General features: G+C 36.9%; 1 protein-coding gene and 1 long non-coding RNA gene across 4 annotated transcripts; one reads left to right on the forward strand and one right to left on the reverse strand.

The window, feature by feature from the left end:
- The first annotated feature begins 9,860 nt into the window (after window positions 1-9,860).
- zgc:86839 (Cyclin-dependent kinases regulatory subunit 2-like) lies at window positions 9,861-17,070 on the forward strand. 3 transcript variants are annotated; one of them, XM_053648287.1, is made up of 4 exons: window positions 9,861-10,324; window positions 11,165-11,292; window positions 11,825-11,873; window positions 15,389-17,070. In XM_053648287.1, exons 1-3 carry the CDS (start codon window positions 10,266-10,268, stop codon window positions 11,869-11,871), a joined length of 234 nt encoding a protein of 77 aa, XP_053504262.1. In that variant the 5' UTR covers window positions 9,861-10,265; the 3' UTR covers window positions 11,872-11,873; window positions 15,389-17,070. The 3 variants fall into 3 exon arrangements, with proteins under 3 accessions (XP_053504262.1, XP_053504261.1, XP_053504260.1); XM_053648286.1 differs by lacking the exon at window positions 15,389-17,070 and adding an exon at window positions 12,689-13,536; XM_053648285.1 differs by lacking the exon at window positions 15,389-17,070 and having other exon boundaries at window positions 11,825-13,536.
- LOC128622075 (uncharacterized) lies at window positions 15,401-17,203 on the reverse strand. The gene is made up of 3 exons (XR_008388351.1): window positions 17,081-17,203; window positions 16,654-16,745; window positions 15,401-15,527 (listed from the first exon to the last, which is right to left on the reverse strand). It is a non-coding gene; the product is annotated as an uncharacterized LOC128622075 (long non-coding RNA).
- Between the last annotated feature and the right edge of the window lie 1,140 nt (window positions 17,204-18,343).

Genomic DNA, 18,343 nt, shown 5'->3' on the forward strand with positions numbered 1-18,343 from the left:
TAAGTACAGGGAGAACATGTGAACTCCACGCACTCATGCGAGGTAAACGTGCTAACCACTAAGCCACGCTGTCCCCCATATGTAGAATGTGATTTAATCCGTGAGCTCAGGAGAAAAGTATTACGGCTCTCTGAGAAAACCACACTGGAAAACATTGTTTTAAGGTCCGGAATGCATGTTTGTGTTTACATGTTTTATCATATTGTATCATATCGTATAGGATTGGAACATGTTGTATTTTATTGTATCGTATCATATCGTATTGTAACGTCATATTGTATCGTATTGTATCATACTGTATTGAATAGTAACATGTCGTATCGTATCATATTGTATTGTAACATCATACTGTATCGTATTGTTTCATATCGTATTGTAACATCATATTGTATCGTATTGTATCATATCGTATTGGATAGTAACATGTATCGTATCATATCGTATTGTAACGTTGTATTGTATCGTATTGTATCATATCATATTAGATTGTAACATGTTGTATTGTATCATATCATATTGTTATGTAACATGTTGCATTGTATCATATTGTATCATAACATATTGTGATGTAACATGTCGTATCGTCTCATATCATACTGTATTGTATTGTAACATTGTATTGTATCATGTCATATTGTATTGTAACATTGTATTGTATCATGTCATATTGTATTGTAACATCGTATTGTATCATGTCATATTGTATTGTAACATCGTATTGTATCATATCATACTGCTTTGTATTGTAACGTCGTATTGTATAATATCATACCATATTGTATTGTAACATCGTATTGTATCATATCATACTGTTTTGTATTGTAATGTCGTATTGTATAGTATCATACCATATTGTATTGTAACATCGTATTGTATCATATCATACTGTTTTGTATTGTAACGTCGTATTGTATAGTATCATACCATATTGTATTGTAACATGTCGTATTGTATCGTATCATACCGTATTGTGTTGTAAAGTTGTATCGTATCATATCATAGTGTATTGTAATGTCATAATTATCGTATCGTAGCAGTTTCAGTGTTATCTTCAAATGAATCATTGCCTTATGAATCAAAATTGTATCATAATAGATTCAGTGGTATCATCAAATATCAAATTGTTACCTCAAGATACCCTTAAACCTTACCATTATTCCCCTGGAAACACTGGGGTGAAAATTGAGATGTAGATTTGTCAGCACTCTCAGCACATTGTGTGAATTCTGGCTCCAGTTCCTCAATCTCAGATCCATCACACAGGATCATAATTAATCCAACCTAGAGATGTGCGCTGTTTTTAAATCTTGTTTGCGCATGTATTAATTAAATTTTTTACCTGTCTGATATATTTTCTAACAAATTAGTTGGCTCTATTTAGAAAAAATCGAAACAAAATCTTGTCGCACAGGCTACTTTAAAGCAGCACGACTCTGACCATGCAGTTACTGAAGATGCCGAAAATACATGTTTATGTTAATGAATGTGGTCGTTATTTTGGTTTTGCCTGCTTCATATCTGACCACTTGCTCGCTCCCATATGAAAGTAAAAACCTCCTGCTCACTCAGGTTTTTTTGTGTTGTTGTTGTGTACCATCACGGTGTCTAGTTTCAACCAAATGCCGTGTGAATCATTCTGGCAAGCTTTCTAAAAAAACAACAATAACAAACTAACTAACTAATAATGCATCTCCTGTATTTGAACCTGTTAGGAACACATTGTCTGTTCATTCCCTATACTGTTGCAAAATGAATCGATTCGCTCAATCGGCTCATTTCAAAGAGTCGTTCAAAAGGGACATAAAACAGTTTCGAATCAGTGAGTATCAAAACGGCTTGCTGGTGGAGTGAACATACACAGTTGACTGATGCCCACAAAATATTTACATCGAAACGTTTCTTTTTATCTCTTCATCCCAGTGCCAGGGTTGCCAGATTATCCCCAAATCTCTTCAAATGGGTTGCCAGAAATCGAATTACTTTTATTTCCAGAACTACTGCCTGACCAACCCCTGCTGGGAATGGGACATTGCTCTACAATAAATAGATTGAAAAAAAAAAATATATATATATATATAATGTAATGTGTGTATATATATATATATATATATATATATATATATATATATATATATATATAAACACACACACACACACACACACACACACATATATATATATATATATATATATATATATATATATATATATATATATATATATATAACTATTAAAGAAAAATATATCTGTACGAGAAAGGACATTTCCATGTGTAATGTTTGTAAGAAATTATTAAAACTTCATGACCCACCCTCCACGAACAGAATGTCAGCCTCAGCACTAAATTGTGACGCAATAAAACGGACATTAAATTATTTCATCACTTCCTGTTTTGTGTCCATGCTACACTTTATACTCCAGACTACTACGTGTTGTGAATTCTCACCAGATCATGTCGTGAAAAAAAAGAAAGTTATAACAGTTATAACAAAATAGATTTGACTGATGGCCACTGATATATTGTCAGCTGATTTTGACAGATTTCGAGCATAATTGATCATTTATAAAGTCATTTATTATGTATAATGATGTTGGGAGCTCCACTCAATAATGAGCTGGGTAGAATAGCCACTTAGACATTTTAATTATAATTAGTAATATGACCATAATGTATAACGAATTAGATATCAGTGTCTCTCATGTAAAACCACCAGTTTATTTTCCTTTAATCTGATCACTTTATTACATCTGTTTTCATTTGATTTCATTTCATTTTAGATGAAGTTAATGAAGAGGTCACATATAAACCTCACTGCTTACTGGAATAATTTGTGTTAATTGGGATCTGATTTGGAAGTGAAATAAATTGCTCATTTTTTGTATGAAACACAAGGTTATACTGTAGACCTAGAACTAATGAAGGCCATCTTGTGGACTTTAACTGAATTGCATGAATAATTCAATCACACGTCTTACACATTTATCCATGCACTCATCCATCCATTCATTCATCCGTCCATAACTTCATTCTCTTTTTGCTATATTTTCAAATCTCCAGGCAACTTTCCATTATTTTATTACTTACAATTTCACCACGTCAACATTAACATAAGTTGTCCAAGATCCAATCTTCCACCTTGTTAGACATTACAGAAAGTGGCTGTTAGGCTATCCTTCCCCAATCATTATTTGTAGGGGGTGCCAATAATTTTGAAACCAGATGTAGTGCTTAGGAAAACTTTAAAAAAAAAAAAAAAAAAAAAAAAAAGTGTTACAATAAAACTATACAGCACCCCTGTACATTTAAGCTTACAAAATCACAAATTACATGTTATTCTTTTTTTAAAATTATTATTATAAATAATAAATTTTTGTAAATCAATCAAAAAACTACATCTGGAGTTGAGGTTCCAGAATCCACTGCGACTCTGACCAGGATAAAGCGCTTACTGAAAATGAATGGATGAAATTCATTGCTTTTGTATCATTTATCTGGTGAACATATCTTTTAAAGGGGTGGTTTTGTAATTTTCAGAGCCCTCTACTGCCTGTGAGGTGAATTGTAATGGCAATGAAACACAGAGAAGCCTTTCTATGCCCAAAGTCTTTCCCCGGCACCACTGTAGAAACTACATAAGGGTTGCTTTTTAAAGAAAAAGGGGCAGACCTGAATGGTTGTGCTCTGACTGTTGGGGGGTGGAGCTTATTTCTGGGTCAGAAATCATGTAAACAGAAGCTTGAAATGAAGGAACTGGAAGAGGCATTGAATGGAATGGATGCACATCAAAATATTTTATTATAAATTTTTTAAATGATAGATCTAGAAACACTTAAGCATTAAAAACTGTAAATTTAACAAACAGGAGTTTTATTAAAATACATTGAGAGGCTAATTTCTTCTAAAAATTATACATTTAATATTTTACCAAGAACTTTTACAGTGCGTATAATCCAGCAACACATAAACACATACACATACACACACACACACACACACACACACACACACACACACACACACACAGCTTTTGCTGTGTCCTGGTTTCTTGCTCTTCTTCTGTTACACATGCACATACCTCAGATGACAGGCATTAACAGGTGACACCATGAACCTTGAGCTCAACCCGGGCCTCCCGGTTTACAGTTTAGTATCTAATAGCGAGTCCTGACTCTATTAAAAAATTACCACATGCTGATGCGTTGGTCACCTTATCTTTAATAATTGACTAATACACATTTGATACAACCTCCAGCTGCTAGAACATACACTTGATAGACAACAGTGAAGTAAACCTTCTACATCTGTGACGTTAAAACGAGTAATCGCTATCTGCATGCTTTTAAACACTAGTGCATTTGATAGTGTAGGTCAAGTTTAGATATCGAGAACCGAGATGAGTGATGCAACACGTAGGCTACAGAAAAGGTTGAGTTGTAGCTTCCAAGTCCCCTGAAGGACATGTCACAGCTACCAGACAATGTTATTGGAACGTTCAGCAGTATATTCGAGATAGCTTGGCTGTAAGGAATAAAACACTTGGGGGTGTGACGTTATAGGAAAATAATCAACACCGGAGGGGTGTGATGCAACCCAACACAAAACAGAGTTACTGTTACTGTTACCTGACATTGATTATTTTCCAATAACAGCCGACAGTCCTGAAGTGTTTTATTGTTCTTATACCACAGTGACTTGCTGACAAGTACATTTTTTACTTTATTTTATTTATTTATTTATTTTTACAAAAGAAGCAGCAGTCATGTAGCAATGTGTATATACATTACACAATAACAACCAAAACATTTACAACAGAAGATTTCTAGAAGTGTAATGTTAAGAAAATGTTGTGGTAATCTTTCATTTAACTATTTCTAATACAGTTTATGCAATCTGTTATGTGTCTACGGTTATGAAACATCGCAAGTCTCTCAGCCTCTCGTCCATCAACATTTGGTCTTGAAAATATTTCAGAATAGTCATGTGGTGTTTATTGTAGTTTCTATTAAGTAATAAACATAATATTTTCATTACATTAAGAAAAATTTCCCTGCTTAATGAAACCTCAGGTAGCTGTCCCATTACAGCAATATATTTTTAGTAACAGGAATCCTACGATAGGTATCATATCATCTGATACTTATATCAGAGAGTTATGTATAACCCATATATCCCTTCTAGAGTGCTTTCACTCACATAAAATTTGAAAATAACTTTTTTATGTGCAAGTTTCAAGTGCACTGATGTGTTCACATTCACATGTGAACACATTCGCATTTTACAGATGGCGCTGGTGGTGAGCCGATGCCTATTTGTCTATTTAGAGATAATGCTGAGCAAGAGAGAGAGAGAGAGAGAGAGAGAGAGAGAGATCTTCCTGCTGGCAACGACATGAACCTAGCAACTTGTAGGACTCTAAAGGGCTCCTGAAGTTATTGAGAGGGGAAAAAAAGAAACAAAAATGGATTTTATGGAAAAAACTGACCTGGATAACCAGATGACTGTATTACAAGGTGCAGCGATGGAGGAGGAAGGGGCTCAGAATATAAACGACGAAATCGAGGATTTGAGTAACAGGTTTTTAAAAATTGTACCAATTTTAAACTTTTTTCTGCCAATTTTGCAGACCATTTTATGGACTAAAATCTCAGCACAAGAGCTGCAATCATTTGTGAATTATATGAATCATATGCAAAGTAAATACAATAATACATTTTTTAATTGAATTGTTAATCTATTTTCCACCGAAGCTCATATAAAATGTGTTTAGTATCAAATTTTTACCCGTTTTATTTTCTTCTGTACTTGTTTTATTCCTACATAACAACTATAAGATCCACCATATTGGAGAAAGTCAAAGCCTTTGAGCCAATGATACTGAAGGATTGCCTGGAGTGCCATGTTGAAAAGCTCAGCCATTTGATGACTATATTACTGAGATATCATTGAACCGTTTGGATTGGCTAGATATTAAAACAGCTGCAGATAAAAGCAGAAAGCTAGCAGCTTTACAGAATGATATACGTAATTTGCATAATATTAGTTGGGAACATCTGTCGCTCCTTATCATCTGTGATTTAATTATTGGTTCAGTCACATAAACTGAAGTGAGTCAATTGATTTCTTTCAGCCTGAGAGAAATAGTCCAAGAAGAGGTAGTGAAGCCCAAACTTCAGTGCCTGATGATGGATCCAGCTTTCTCAATGGTAACACTACAGAACGAGGACAGCGGGATCCTCTGGGAGACGGCGTCTAGCCGCTGCTCTATACCTTGGGTTTCGGAAATCAGTTCTCCTGCCCCAGATCTCTGCAACAGCCTTGTTCCAAGATGTCCAACCAGTCCAGGTTCAGAAACGGCAGGTAGAATCATCTTTATAATGGACGAGGATCATATGATCAGGAGGAAGAAGAAGAAGCGGAATAAAGTGCCTGAGAAGCTACCAATGATAACAGACGAAGTGCCAGAAGAACCAGATAGGCCGGCCATGGTGGAGGTCTCCGTTCCCAATGTGACCGTCGAGAAAGAAAAAGAGGATGAAAGGAAAGACTCGAAAGAAGCAAGAAAGCAGCGTTTGTTCTGCCTGGTCTCTGAGGGATCAGAGATTCTGAATATTGTTGTACCCCCCAAGGTGTCCACGGTGGATGAGGAGGAGAGCAAAGGGCTAGTAGATAACTTGTCTTACCTTGAAGACACACCTGTTATAAAAGCCAGTGAGTTCCCTGAAGAACCTGAGTCATCTGAGGAGACAGAAAATCTGGAACATCTTCAAGCTACAGTCCAGGCAGTATCAGAGCCTTTAGCTTTGCCACTACGGATCAAGCCAGCACAAAAACAAGGTACAAGCGAGGACTATTTTGAGAAATTCACACTCTTGGACCATCAGGCACCATCAGCAGTTTCTACAGTAGATGATAACCAAGAGCCTGAGACCACCACTGAGCAAGGAGATCTTTATGAGGGGGAAGATAATGCCATCGATGGAAAACCAGCACCAGAAGGTTCCGATGATTCTGTATCTATCAGTGGACTGGAGATCATCAGCGAACATGTGGATGAGGTGTTTTATGGAGGTGGACAAGATCCAGATTTCCAAAACACAACAAAGGGGGCCAATAAAGAAGAGGAGCAGCCAAAATCACCCTTAAAGAAAAGTGGAAGCGCCCTATTTGGTAGCCAAGAGTCAATCCTTACTCCGATTTTTCTACCTGAAGGACCTCAGAAAATCATAGATCTTGTCCTGTTGGAGGAACCAAAGGCCATGGCGTTTATGTACTCAGATTTGTATGCAGATGCCATAGGAAGCAGGAAGAAGCAAGACGATACTGAGAGCGTGACTTCAGAAAAGTCCTTCCACAGCCAGGAGTCTGACTTCGAAGACAGAGGTTACTTGGAGAAATTTGTGCTTAAAGATGAAACTCCAGTGACTCAGGTGGATCCATTACATGATGATTGTAAAGAGGATGGCATTAGGATGTGGTCACAGGATGCATTTGGCTTGAAACAAAACGACAAGGACAATACAGGAACGCTGGACGATGTGGATGAAATCACTGATTTCTTTAGGAATAGTGCTAACTCTTCTCCATGTGAACCTATCCAGATACATCAGGTGGAACCAGAAGAAACGAGAACGGAGTCTAAGACTCGACGAGTCATTTTTCAGGATGAAGGACAGAAAGGGACAGCTGAAGAGGACATGGACATTGCAGAAGCATTTTTACCACTTGACATTGGCGTAGATCCACTAGCACTTGAGGCAAGCTTGAAAACTGCAGACTACAAATCAGTCATTACTGAATATGCTGCCAAAACTTGCACAGCCACACCAAGCAAATCAGAAAAAACTAAGTTTTCCTCCAAAGCGAAACCTCCAAAACATGATTTTATCCCAATCCACGTTCCGCAAACCGTGAAACCCATAACACCTCGTTACAAACCCTTCCTGGAGCTGACCCCGTTACTTCCAGTAGAAATGCCTGAGGAAGATAGACAGAAAGAAAGAGAAGGAAGTGACAAAGTTTGTTCATCCACAGTTAAAGGAGAAGAGGCCTCAGTAGAAGCCCAGGTCTATAAGCAAATCACCCAGGAGGAGGCAAGAGAATCTGCCCCCATGCCTCAGCAGTGCTCATCCACAGGAAGAGAGGATACCGACAACACCGACTTGAGTCGGCTGGATATCCTGTATTATGCTGTTGAGGCGGATAATGAGACTGTAGGTATTCCAGTGTCATAATATTAAAAATTCATGCTAGAAGTTATAAGAACCTTGATCTGTATATCTTCACCAGGACACTGCCTATGTAGAAAAAGTCTCTTCTGTATTTAACTTGTAAATATTTCAATAACCTTTCACTTGGACTGTGCGAGTCTTTTATACAAGATCTGCAAAAATAAACCAGAGAATATCCAAATATGCAAAATGACTTGTCTGTTATAGTCTACAACAAATACAGTCAGTTTCATTTCCACAACTGTCAGTTTTTATTGTTATGTTTAGAAACGTGTGACTTCAGAAAAGTACAAACAAGTTTACATGTCTTTATGCTAGAGGGTTATACAATTACATACAACAATGCCAAATAAATGACACATCCTTATAGTTTTAACTGCCCTTTTTTTTTTTTTTTTTTTACATTGAATCAAGGAGGTGTCATTCTCCTTTTTTTTTTTAAATAAAAAAAGGTAAAACATGGCATCTTACCTAAAATGCACATTATGGATAGTATATATTATATATTATATATTTATCATACAGTATATGCATATTAATATCTTTGAGATTACACTACACTGGCTTTGTAGATATTTCAGTGTCATCATTTAAAACAAGAAGATTAAAAATTCACACTTTTCACAAAACATTTTGTTTTGAGACACTCGACTCAAATGTTTCTCATGATCTTAAAAAACTTTTGATCTGAAGGTGTATAATTAAACATTTGAAATCGGTGTTGTAGGCAAAAATATAATTGTGCCAACATGTTCATTTATTTAATTAGAAAACAAACATTTTATTTACAAAAAATATTTTTTTAAATGGGCGACTTGGAGCGAAATATTCCGAAAAGCAGCCGATAAGTGTCCAGTGTCGGTGTGAACTCCTTTAATACTGTTTAAAAAGCATCTCAGGGGGATTCCTCAAGAAATCTGGCGAGAAAACGCCAAGAATACATTTCTGGAAATTCTAGGCAAAAAGGGTGTCTACTTTGAAAATGATAAAATATTAAATTACTTTGATTTATTTTGGATTTTTTTTTATCACAACATAATTCCCCTAGTTCCATTTGTGTTACTCCAGAGTTTTGATGACTTTATTATTATTATTATAAAATATGGAAAATAAAATAAAAATAAAGAATGAGTGTTTCTAAACTTTTGACTGGTAGTGTGTGTGTGTGTGTGTGTTATATATATATATATATATATATATATATATATATATATATATATATATATATATATATACACAGTGTATCAAAAAGAAATTGATATGGGAGGCTCAAAATGTCAGAACAGATCGGATCCGAGACGGATAAAAATAGATCAATAATAATAATAAACAAATAATATTAATTATAACTAATAATATAAATAATAATAATAATAACAATAAACAAAAGATAAATACATTTCTAGAGCAAATGATATAGTAGAAGAAGATCAAACAATTTCACACACATATGAATATTTAGGAGATTTGTCTCCAGGGTTTACGTGCGACACAGGCGTTCCAAATGGTCGTTACTTTCGACCCCTACATAGCGAGTCTTCGAAGGGAGTAGGGCATAGTCATGATCGTTTCAAAATGGATCTCACCCAGGAACTGACGTACTTGCCTGTGAGCCTGGTTCATTGGCCAATCCAAGCAAAAGGGGCGGGTTTTTAATTTTAGTTTTTATGAACGGCATGCAGGTTGAATCTCAAGTAAACCCATACTATACTAGGTATGGCGTGTTTCGACGCCATTTTACGTTCACTGTAGTGCTGCCAGGTAGAAGCGACGAGGCTATTTAGAATTCGGTCAAAGTGTCGCGTTCTGCGCTGCTCGCGCATTATAGTCTTGAAAAGTGCGCGTGCTCAGTGGCGGTGTTCAGTCACGTGGTTCCTTCTAGCCAATCAGACGCGCCGAATCTCATTTTATTCTCGCATTCAAAAGTGCTCGTGCGGCCACGCGAGAACATTCCATCGAAAACCCCCCCCCAAAAAAACACATACACGCATTCCAAAACTTTGGCAAAGGTGAATAGTTTTTAAACCACACCAGCAATGGCTCATAAACAGATCTACTACTCCGATAAATACAACGACGACCTTTACGAGTACAGGTAATGTAAGAAATAAAGGTAAGATAAGTAGAAAATCTGTGCGCAGTATTCGAAAGTCGACCCGGGTTAGCTAACGCTAGCGCTCTGTTTTTAGCCACACTGAAACATCACTGTTCGCACTCCTAGCTAATCTGACTAACGGTTAAGTTTTCAAAACTAACCGTGGTTCATTTAGTAAACACTGAGGCGGCGGATAATTCAGTATTTCCCCCAGGAAACTAGGAAAGGAAACCTAACAGGCTTAGGACTACGTGCTCTCTACTTAAACAAGTTTCTAGTAAAATATTGTTCCGTAAATGTATGAGGTTGAAGTTGAGTCAGTTTACACCGCCAGATTTTGCGTTTAAAGCTAAATGACTGAGAGGCGTCACGCAGTCATCTGCTGCGCGATTTGGCTCAAATATCATAACGCGATACTTCTGAAATGTATCACGATAAGATTGAGAGCAAAACCGTGGAAGAAGTCAGAATTTTAAGGTTATAAATCAGTGTTTTTTAGATCAGTCGAAAAATTAAGATAATTTTGAGGTAGAAATTTGAGTTAAGAAAATTCATGAATTTGAGATCATAAGACAATTCTGACATGTCACGTTTCAGCTAATAAATCAGGATTTTTAGATGATAAATCAGACGAGTTGTGTCCCGTGTTTGTGTATGGGATCTGTGTTGATCGACAACACGCATGTTCACGACTTATTATAGATCAGACTAGAAAATGTCCGATCTGGTATGATACAGAGCCGTATTGTTTACAGCTTTTTAATAATAATAATTTTAAGGTGATTATAATTGGACAGTGATTTAAACTGCTGTTTCTTTGCCTTCTTTGGTGTGTGCCAGGCACGTTGTTTTGCCGCGGGAGTTGGCCAAGCAAGTCCCAAAGTCCCACCTGATGTCTGAGGACGAGTGGAGGAGGCTCGGCGTGCAGCAGTCTCTCGGATGGGTTCATTACATGATTCACGAACCCGGTCAGTATCACGGTGGTGATGCTGTATGAACGTCCCACGATGCGATACTGGATATTTACATACAAGTTTAAATGTTTTTGCTATACGATGTACGCACATTGCCTTTTTTTTTTTTTTTTTTGGTGGACACCTGATCATCACAACTCTCTTTGCTGTTTATAATAACCTCCATTCTTCTGGGAAGGTGTTCCACTAGATTCTGGAGCTGGCTTTGTGCACAGGTGCGTTGTCGTGCTGGTGGAACAGGTTTGGGCCTCTTAGTTTTTGAAGGGAAACTAATCCTACATCGTACAAAGCTGTTCTATTCAATTGCGTGCAACAGTTCTTGTTTTTTTTTTTTTTTTGGAGAAGAACCATATACAGTATCGGTGTGGTGGTCAGGTGTCCACATACTTTTGGCTGTATAGTTGAAGAGAAAGAGAGAGTAAATAAAATGAAATCACTGAGTCTATGTGTTGCACTGGTTTCACTTGATGATGAGAAATTGACACTTTATTATTATTGTCACTTCTTGTTTTCCTTGTCCTTCCAGAACCGCACATCCTGTTGTTTAGACGACCTCTTCCAAAGCAGCAATGACCGTAAGACCCTCTGATTCTTTGGAGCCTTCCTGTGGATTATTCTGGTATTCAGTGAATACTTGCGACCTTTAAAGATTACGACCTCCTATGCATTTAGCTGGATTTTTCTCAGCACCTACGCTCAGTCAGAGAATCAAGACGATTCGGAAGCATATTTCAGCGTGGATTTTTTTTTTTTTGTCATAACGATTCTGCCTTAAGTAAAATGATTTAAGTGTTCTTTGTATCATGGAAGTCACCGTTTGGTGACCTTGAAGATGAGAGAGAACTTTTTTTTTTTTTTTTTAGTGGGTTGTATTTCTAACACAGATGTGTGGATGAGGTGCATGTTCGCCAGGTTGGGAATAATACGCTAGTCCTTGTCTTTTCATGATCGATTGATTTGCCTTGTGAAGGGTGAAGTTCTTGATGCCAAGCACTGCAGTGTCTAGAGACCTAATGCTGGGGAGTAAAAACCAGTTTTTTTTTTTCTGGGGGGGAAGAAAAAACCTGCTGTAATGTTGTAGGGATTAAACTGTAAATGTTGCCGCTTGTGGTGTACAAAATGTCGTACAATCACCAAGGTGATCGCAACGAGCAGTGTTTTGCTCTAGTTGTGCAAAATAATGTTAATTTTAAGATAATGTTGCCTTTCAGTAATGGACAGTGACGCATTTTTATGTTGCCAAGCAAAAACTACCATTGCGAAGCCAGCACGTGTTGTACAATCTAATAAATATATAGCTTTTTCATATTGAATGTTTTATGTAGGAAAATCTTTTGGTTTTTTTTGTTTGTTTGTTTTTTTTAACCAGTGTAATTCCCTGTGTCAGCAGCAGATGGCGTTGTGGTGCCACAGATGATATTGAGCTAATATGAGCTGTTACCACCTGGGTTCACTTCAAATGGACATTATGAATTTTCTGTAAGCCTCCATTCCAGATTTATAATTAAGGCCTATTCACTTAGTTGGGGAAAATGATATCCAGGTGTTGGTTTTTTCCCCCTCCCCCCAATCTTCAACTGTCCAGTTTTGGTGAGCCTGTGTACACTATAGCCTCGGATTCTTAGAGAGGTGGGACTCGGCCTGGTCTTCTTGCTGTTGTTGCAGCCCATTCACTTTGAGGTTTCTCCATTCTGAGATGCTTTTCTCTTCGCCACGGTTGTAAAGAGTGGTTATTTGAGAGAGCTCCCCTAGCTTTCCTGTCAGCTCAAGCTAGTCTGGCCATTCTCCCCTGATCTCAGTCATCAAGAAAACGTTTCCATCTGCTGAACTCTGGATGTTTTTTGTTTTTTGCACCATCCTGTGTAAACTCAAAATTTTTACACTTGTGCGTGTGGGGAAAATCCCAGGAGATCAACAGCTTATGGACTACTCAGACAAGCTGGTCAGTGTCCGACACAAAGTCGACGAGTTCACGTCCCCCCCGTTCTGATGTCGGCTGTGAACATTAACTGAAGCCCTTGACCTGTATCTACATGATTGGGTGATTAACATAAGTAACTAAAAATCTAAAGGAAACACTCTTTACACTGATTTGATATGCATGATGGTTAGGTGTCAAAACTTTTGCCTGTACAGTGTATCGGCATTGTACCAAAATTACCACACGTTTTGGCTTCTCCTTGTTAATTATCACCATCACGCTTGTAAATCCATATTCAATAAACATTTTGGCATATTTTCGGGTGTGTTTTCCAACATTCCACCGAGTCACAGTCGCTCTATTTTGTTGCAGACATAACAAAGGTAGATGGATGGAGAAATTTAATTTAATTTTTAAAATTCTTTTATTGGACAAACTCCTATGATCAGTGCAGCATGTCAAACTAGCATGTGTAAACATGGCTTAATTGAACGTGACTCTTGGTAACATTTCAAAAGGGTGGCATGCGATCTCAGTCATTGTAGTTTAAGCGATGTTTGTTTGCAGTATTAGTTTGTAAAAGAAATGAATAAAACACAAGAGGAGACGAGAAAAATGTGTTTAAACCTGAGTCTAGCTGTGAGTGATCTTTATGGGGCAGTAGGGGGTCATTTGTGTATATATTATATGTAATATGAGCCAAGAGTGTGGCTGTGTCCTTAGATGGGAGGTAAATTATTAAACCCAAATTAAACCTCAAAAAAACTAAAAATGGCAATAATGGCCTCATATAAATCACACGAATAAATATATATACACACACTGATAGTCAGAAACATTTTCAGTGTTCAATTTATTAAGTACATTCATTTAGCAAGACTCAATCGTAACACAAATATCTATACAGAGCCTTTTCATGTGTGTAGGAAGGAAACTGTAGGCTTCAGTCAATAATATAGCAATATTAAATATTTGTGGACTGTTTAACTGAATGTTTAAAAACGATATTAAAATGAAATGAAATGTAGTGAAAGTGAGGCATCACTTTTTGGATCAGTATTAGCAGTCCTAGGTGGCCAATATTTTTAATTACCATCAAAAGTCTTATTATTCTCTTAGAAAAAAGGGCATTAAACACACCTCATATGGATGCAAACGCATGTCTCAGGGGGGTCACGTCTTTTATAGATTTAGCCAGTTGACCTGGAGAGTGTAGTGTACTTTAAAATATAGAATAGTTGAGGAATATTGTTGCTGTATGTTAACACATCTAATATAAATATTAACAAATTAGAATTTAAGCAATTTTTTTTTTCTAGAGGAATCTAGCCAGATCGTGGAGTGCTGTAACATGTCAATAATTGAAATGAATGGAAATAATTATGTAGAAAAAAAATGTATACACTTGACACTGACTGGATTTGCAATTAACAATGCAAAAAAAAAAGTTTTGTCTTGACTCTCCCTCATGTAAAAAGATATTTTATAAAGCCAGATTCGTTATCTTTTGTCACGAGACTTATACGTGTGTATGAAACAACAAAAAATATTCTCTCCATCAGCCAGAGCTAGTTTCCTCATTTAAGGCTCGTGTTTGTGCATTTCTGTCCCATAAATAAGCTCCACCCCCCGAAACAGCTACTCAAAGCTGCTTCTTTTTTCCTTAAAAGGCTGTTCATGAGGATCCATTAGGAGGAAGATCGGTGTTTTTATCGTAATTGCAGTTCCCCTTGCAGGCAGCAGAGGGCTCTAAAAATGACAAACTGCTCCTTTAACCAAACACTGAACCACCATACAACTTTCTTAAAATATCAGGCTTTCATTGTAATTTTTTTGGGGAAAAAATCCTTTAAAAATCAGTGGCTTTATAACACTGACATTTCACACATACATGATCATGAAAAAATAAAAAGATTTCCAAAACACACACACACACACACACACACACACGTTCTCTCAGGTGCCCTTGTGTTTTACTTGTACGCACGCGAATAAGAATTTAAAACCTCAAGCAGCATTCGACCCAAACTGATCTCTGCATCGTGGCCTGAACCACGTGACTTTCTTCTCTGTCAGTCATTTCAAATGTCTGGCTTTCTGAAAACACCAGATTTCCAAAACACAGACTGGAGACTCTTTTCTTTTTTTCCCCACGGGCATGTCCTACAGAGAGAGCGAGAGAGAGAGGGAGGACGTGCTGGATTTGTGGCTGAGTGGAGAGTGCACACACTCAGACTCACGACAGTGTGGAAACTCGTCCAGAGATAACAGCGCTCGTTCAGAGTATGCCTTGTCCGTCACAGCTTTCCTGGTGAAGACACATACATACACACACAGTTTTGATTTTCCTGATTGCTTTCTATCTTAAAGGGACAGTTCCATCAAAACATCATCCAAAGACTTGCTTGTTCTCTAAATTCTGAGCTTCAGGGCTCATGTAGCTAACAGTTAATGGAAGTCTATAGCTACCAGTTTAGCATTGTGTTAACTGCATTTTCTAGATCATCACACATTCGCCTCAAGAGACACTCTGAATTTGGAACCATTATGGTTCCTCCTCAATGATTTTGCTCTAAAGGGGACTTGGATTGAGAATGACTTGTTTGCTCTGATATAAATTAATTTATAATATATGTGTCTGCATTCCTCTAGAAAAAAAATCTTCTAGTTGTTAATTTACATCGCTCTTTTAGTGTTTTCATCCGACGTATTTGAAGTATTCCTTTATTTCCTTTGCTCTTTTCTGTCCTGTGGTGGTTTTTTTTTTTTTGTCTGTTTAAAGTTTTCTTCTGTGTTGTTGTGTATTTTTTCTCTGTCTCTTCCATTATTTACTTCACTGTTTTTTTTCCCTCTCCTTCCATTAAGGGTTTTATTAAAAGTAAAAACAAAGGGCATGCTCCATGATTTCTGGGTGGGGAAAAAAAACCCCTCCTTTACATCTAATTTATCTACAATACAAAGAGAGTGATAATGACCCCAGTTAAGTAGGAGTCCAATTTGTCATCGCCTTTGTCACTGGATAAGAGCATGTGGATTGCAACACAGCCATTTACTGTTTCCCTCATGTCAATGTTTCCTGCATCTGATTAATAATTTACTGCTCTTTGCTCAGCCGACAGCCAGTTAGGATGGCATGTGAACGCAGAGGCCGCAGGCGATTTCGCTTCCCCTTTTTCTCAGTGTCGTAAGCAGAAAAATGCACAGCACACACGTGAAAACTCCACACCCCTGGCATGAGAAAGACGTTACAGTATGCATGGTTAGGGATGAAGAGATTGCACATTCACTACAGGATTAATAAGAACAAGAAACAATCTCATCTATATTAAATGACAGCTACTGTACACGGGCAGCTCTTATTTTCATTCCACACTCAATACAGTCCAGTTAGGGTGAGGGTTAGGGATACGCCTCGGCTGTGTGAGCACACCTACCCAAATTTCCTTCCAGTCGTGAAACTGTCGCTCATACTCGACGACGGCGGCTCTCCACTGGCTCAGCTCTTCGGACACGGTGTCTGCTTCATCTGCAAAAAGCAACACAACAGATTCTACCTGGAGAACTTCTGTGTATGCAGGTCTAGGAAAAACCCATCAATGCCCCTGCGGGTTTCAGCCAAAATCAACTTTTTCTCCGAATAACATACATAGTTTGTTATAAGTATACTTGAACTTAAAGACCCCATAAATACATTTAGCCGAAATTAAAGGTTTTTATTTCATTTTTTTAATCTTGACTTGGCTTTCCCGACTCCAAAGATCATATTGTGTAGATCAAACTGATCACCATTAAAGTTCAGGGTATTACGCATGTTTGAGATGCTTTTCTGCTCACCAAGATTGTAAAGAGTGATTAAGTTACCTTAGACTTCCTGCAAAAATGTGCACTGCACCGTGGTTCTACAGGCCCAGTATGTTAGAGGAACCTAGGAACTTTGAGTTCTTTGCGTATCTTACGAGTGAGTAAGAACCACGCGAACGTGAACCGAGCCTGGAACGGCAATTTCACAGAACACGGGAATAAGGACTATGATAGTGTAGAATCTAGAATATTGTAATGTGTATTTTAGAGTCTGACAGGGTCTGATAAATAGTATAGAGTATTCTAACTAATATAATAGAATCCAATATTGTCTGATAGAGTTTGGAGGGAGTATTGTAATTAGTATAATAGTCTGATATAGAGTCTTGTAACAAGTATTATGGAGTCTGATATAGTCCAATAAAGAGTATAATATAGAGTATTGTAACAATTAGTACAGAGTCTGATAAAGAGTAGAATACAGAGTATTGTAAAAAGTATAATAGTCTGATATAGTCTGATAGATTAGAATATAGTATTGTAATGAGTATAATAGAGTCTAATAAAGAGTAGAATAGAGAATTACAATGAGTATATAAGAGTGATAGGGTCTGATGAGTAGAATATAGAGTATTATAATGAGTATAAAAGAGCCTGATACAGAGTATTGTAACAAGTATAATAGAATCTGATGAGTAGAATACAGAGTATTATAATGAGTATAAGAGTCTGATAAAGAGTATTGTAATGAGTATAAGAGTCTGATAAAGAGTATTGTAATGAGTATAAGAGTCTGATATAGAGTCTGATAAAGAGTATTGTAATGAGTATAAGAGTCTGATAAAGAGTATTGTAATGAGTATAAGAGTCTGATATAGAGTCTGATAAAGAGTATTGTAATGAGTATAAGAGTCTGATAAAGAGTATTGTAATGAGTATAAGAGTCTGATATAGAGTCTGATAAAGAGTATTGTAATGAGTATAAGAGTCTGATATAGAGTATTGTAATGAGTATAAGAGTCTGATATAGAGTTTGATAAAGAGTATTGTAATGAGTATAAGAGTCTGATATAGAGTCTGATAAGAGTATTGTAATAAGAGTCTGATATAGAGTCTGATAAAGAGTATTGTAATGAGTATAAGAGTCTGATATAGAGTCTGATAAGAGTATTGTAATGAGTATAAGAGTCTGATAGTCTGATAAGAGTATTGTAATGAGTATAAGAGTCTGATAGAGTCTGATAAGAGTATTGTAATGAGTATAAGAGTCTGATATAGAGTCTGATAAGAGTATTGTAATGAGTATAAGAGTCTGATAGTCTG

The sequence above is a fragment of the Ictalurus furcatus genome, chromosome 18 (genome assembly GCF_023375685.1).
Source record: "Ictalurus furcatus strain D&B chromosome 18, Billie_1.0, whole genome shotgun sequence".
Classification (NCBI taxonomy): Eukaryota; Metazoa; Chordata; class Actinopteri; order Siluriformes; family Ictaluridae; genus Ictalurus; species Ictalurus furcatus.

Bases quoted from the DNA above. Each gene is read 5' to 3' on its own strand.
- zgc:86839 (XM_053648287.1), top strand. From the start codon at position 10,266: ATGGCTCATAAACAGATCTACTACTCCGATAAATACAACGACGACCTT. The intron at 10,325-11,164 runs GTAATGTAAGAA...GGTGTGTGCCAG, and splicing joins GACGACCTTTACGAGTACAG to GCACGTTGTTTTGCCGCGGG. The intron at 11,293-11,824 runs GTCAGTATCACG...TTGTCCTTCCAG, and splicing joins TTACATGATTCACGAACCCG to AACCGCACATCCTGTTGTTT.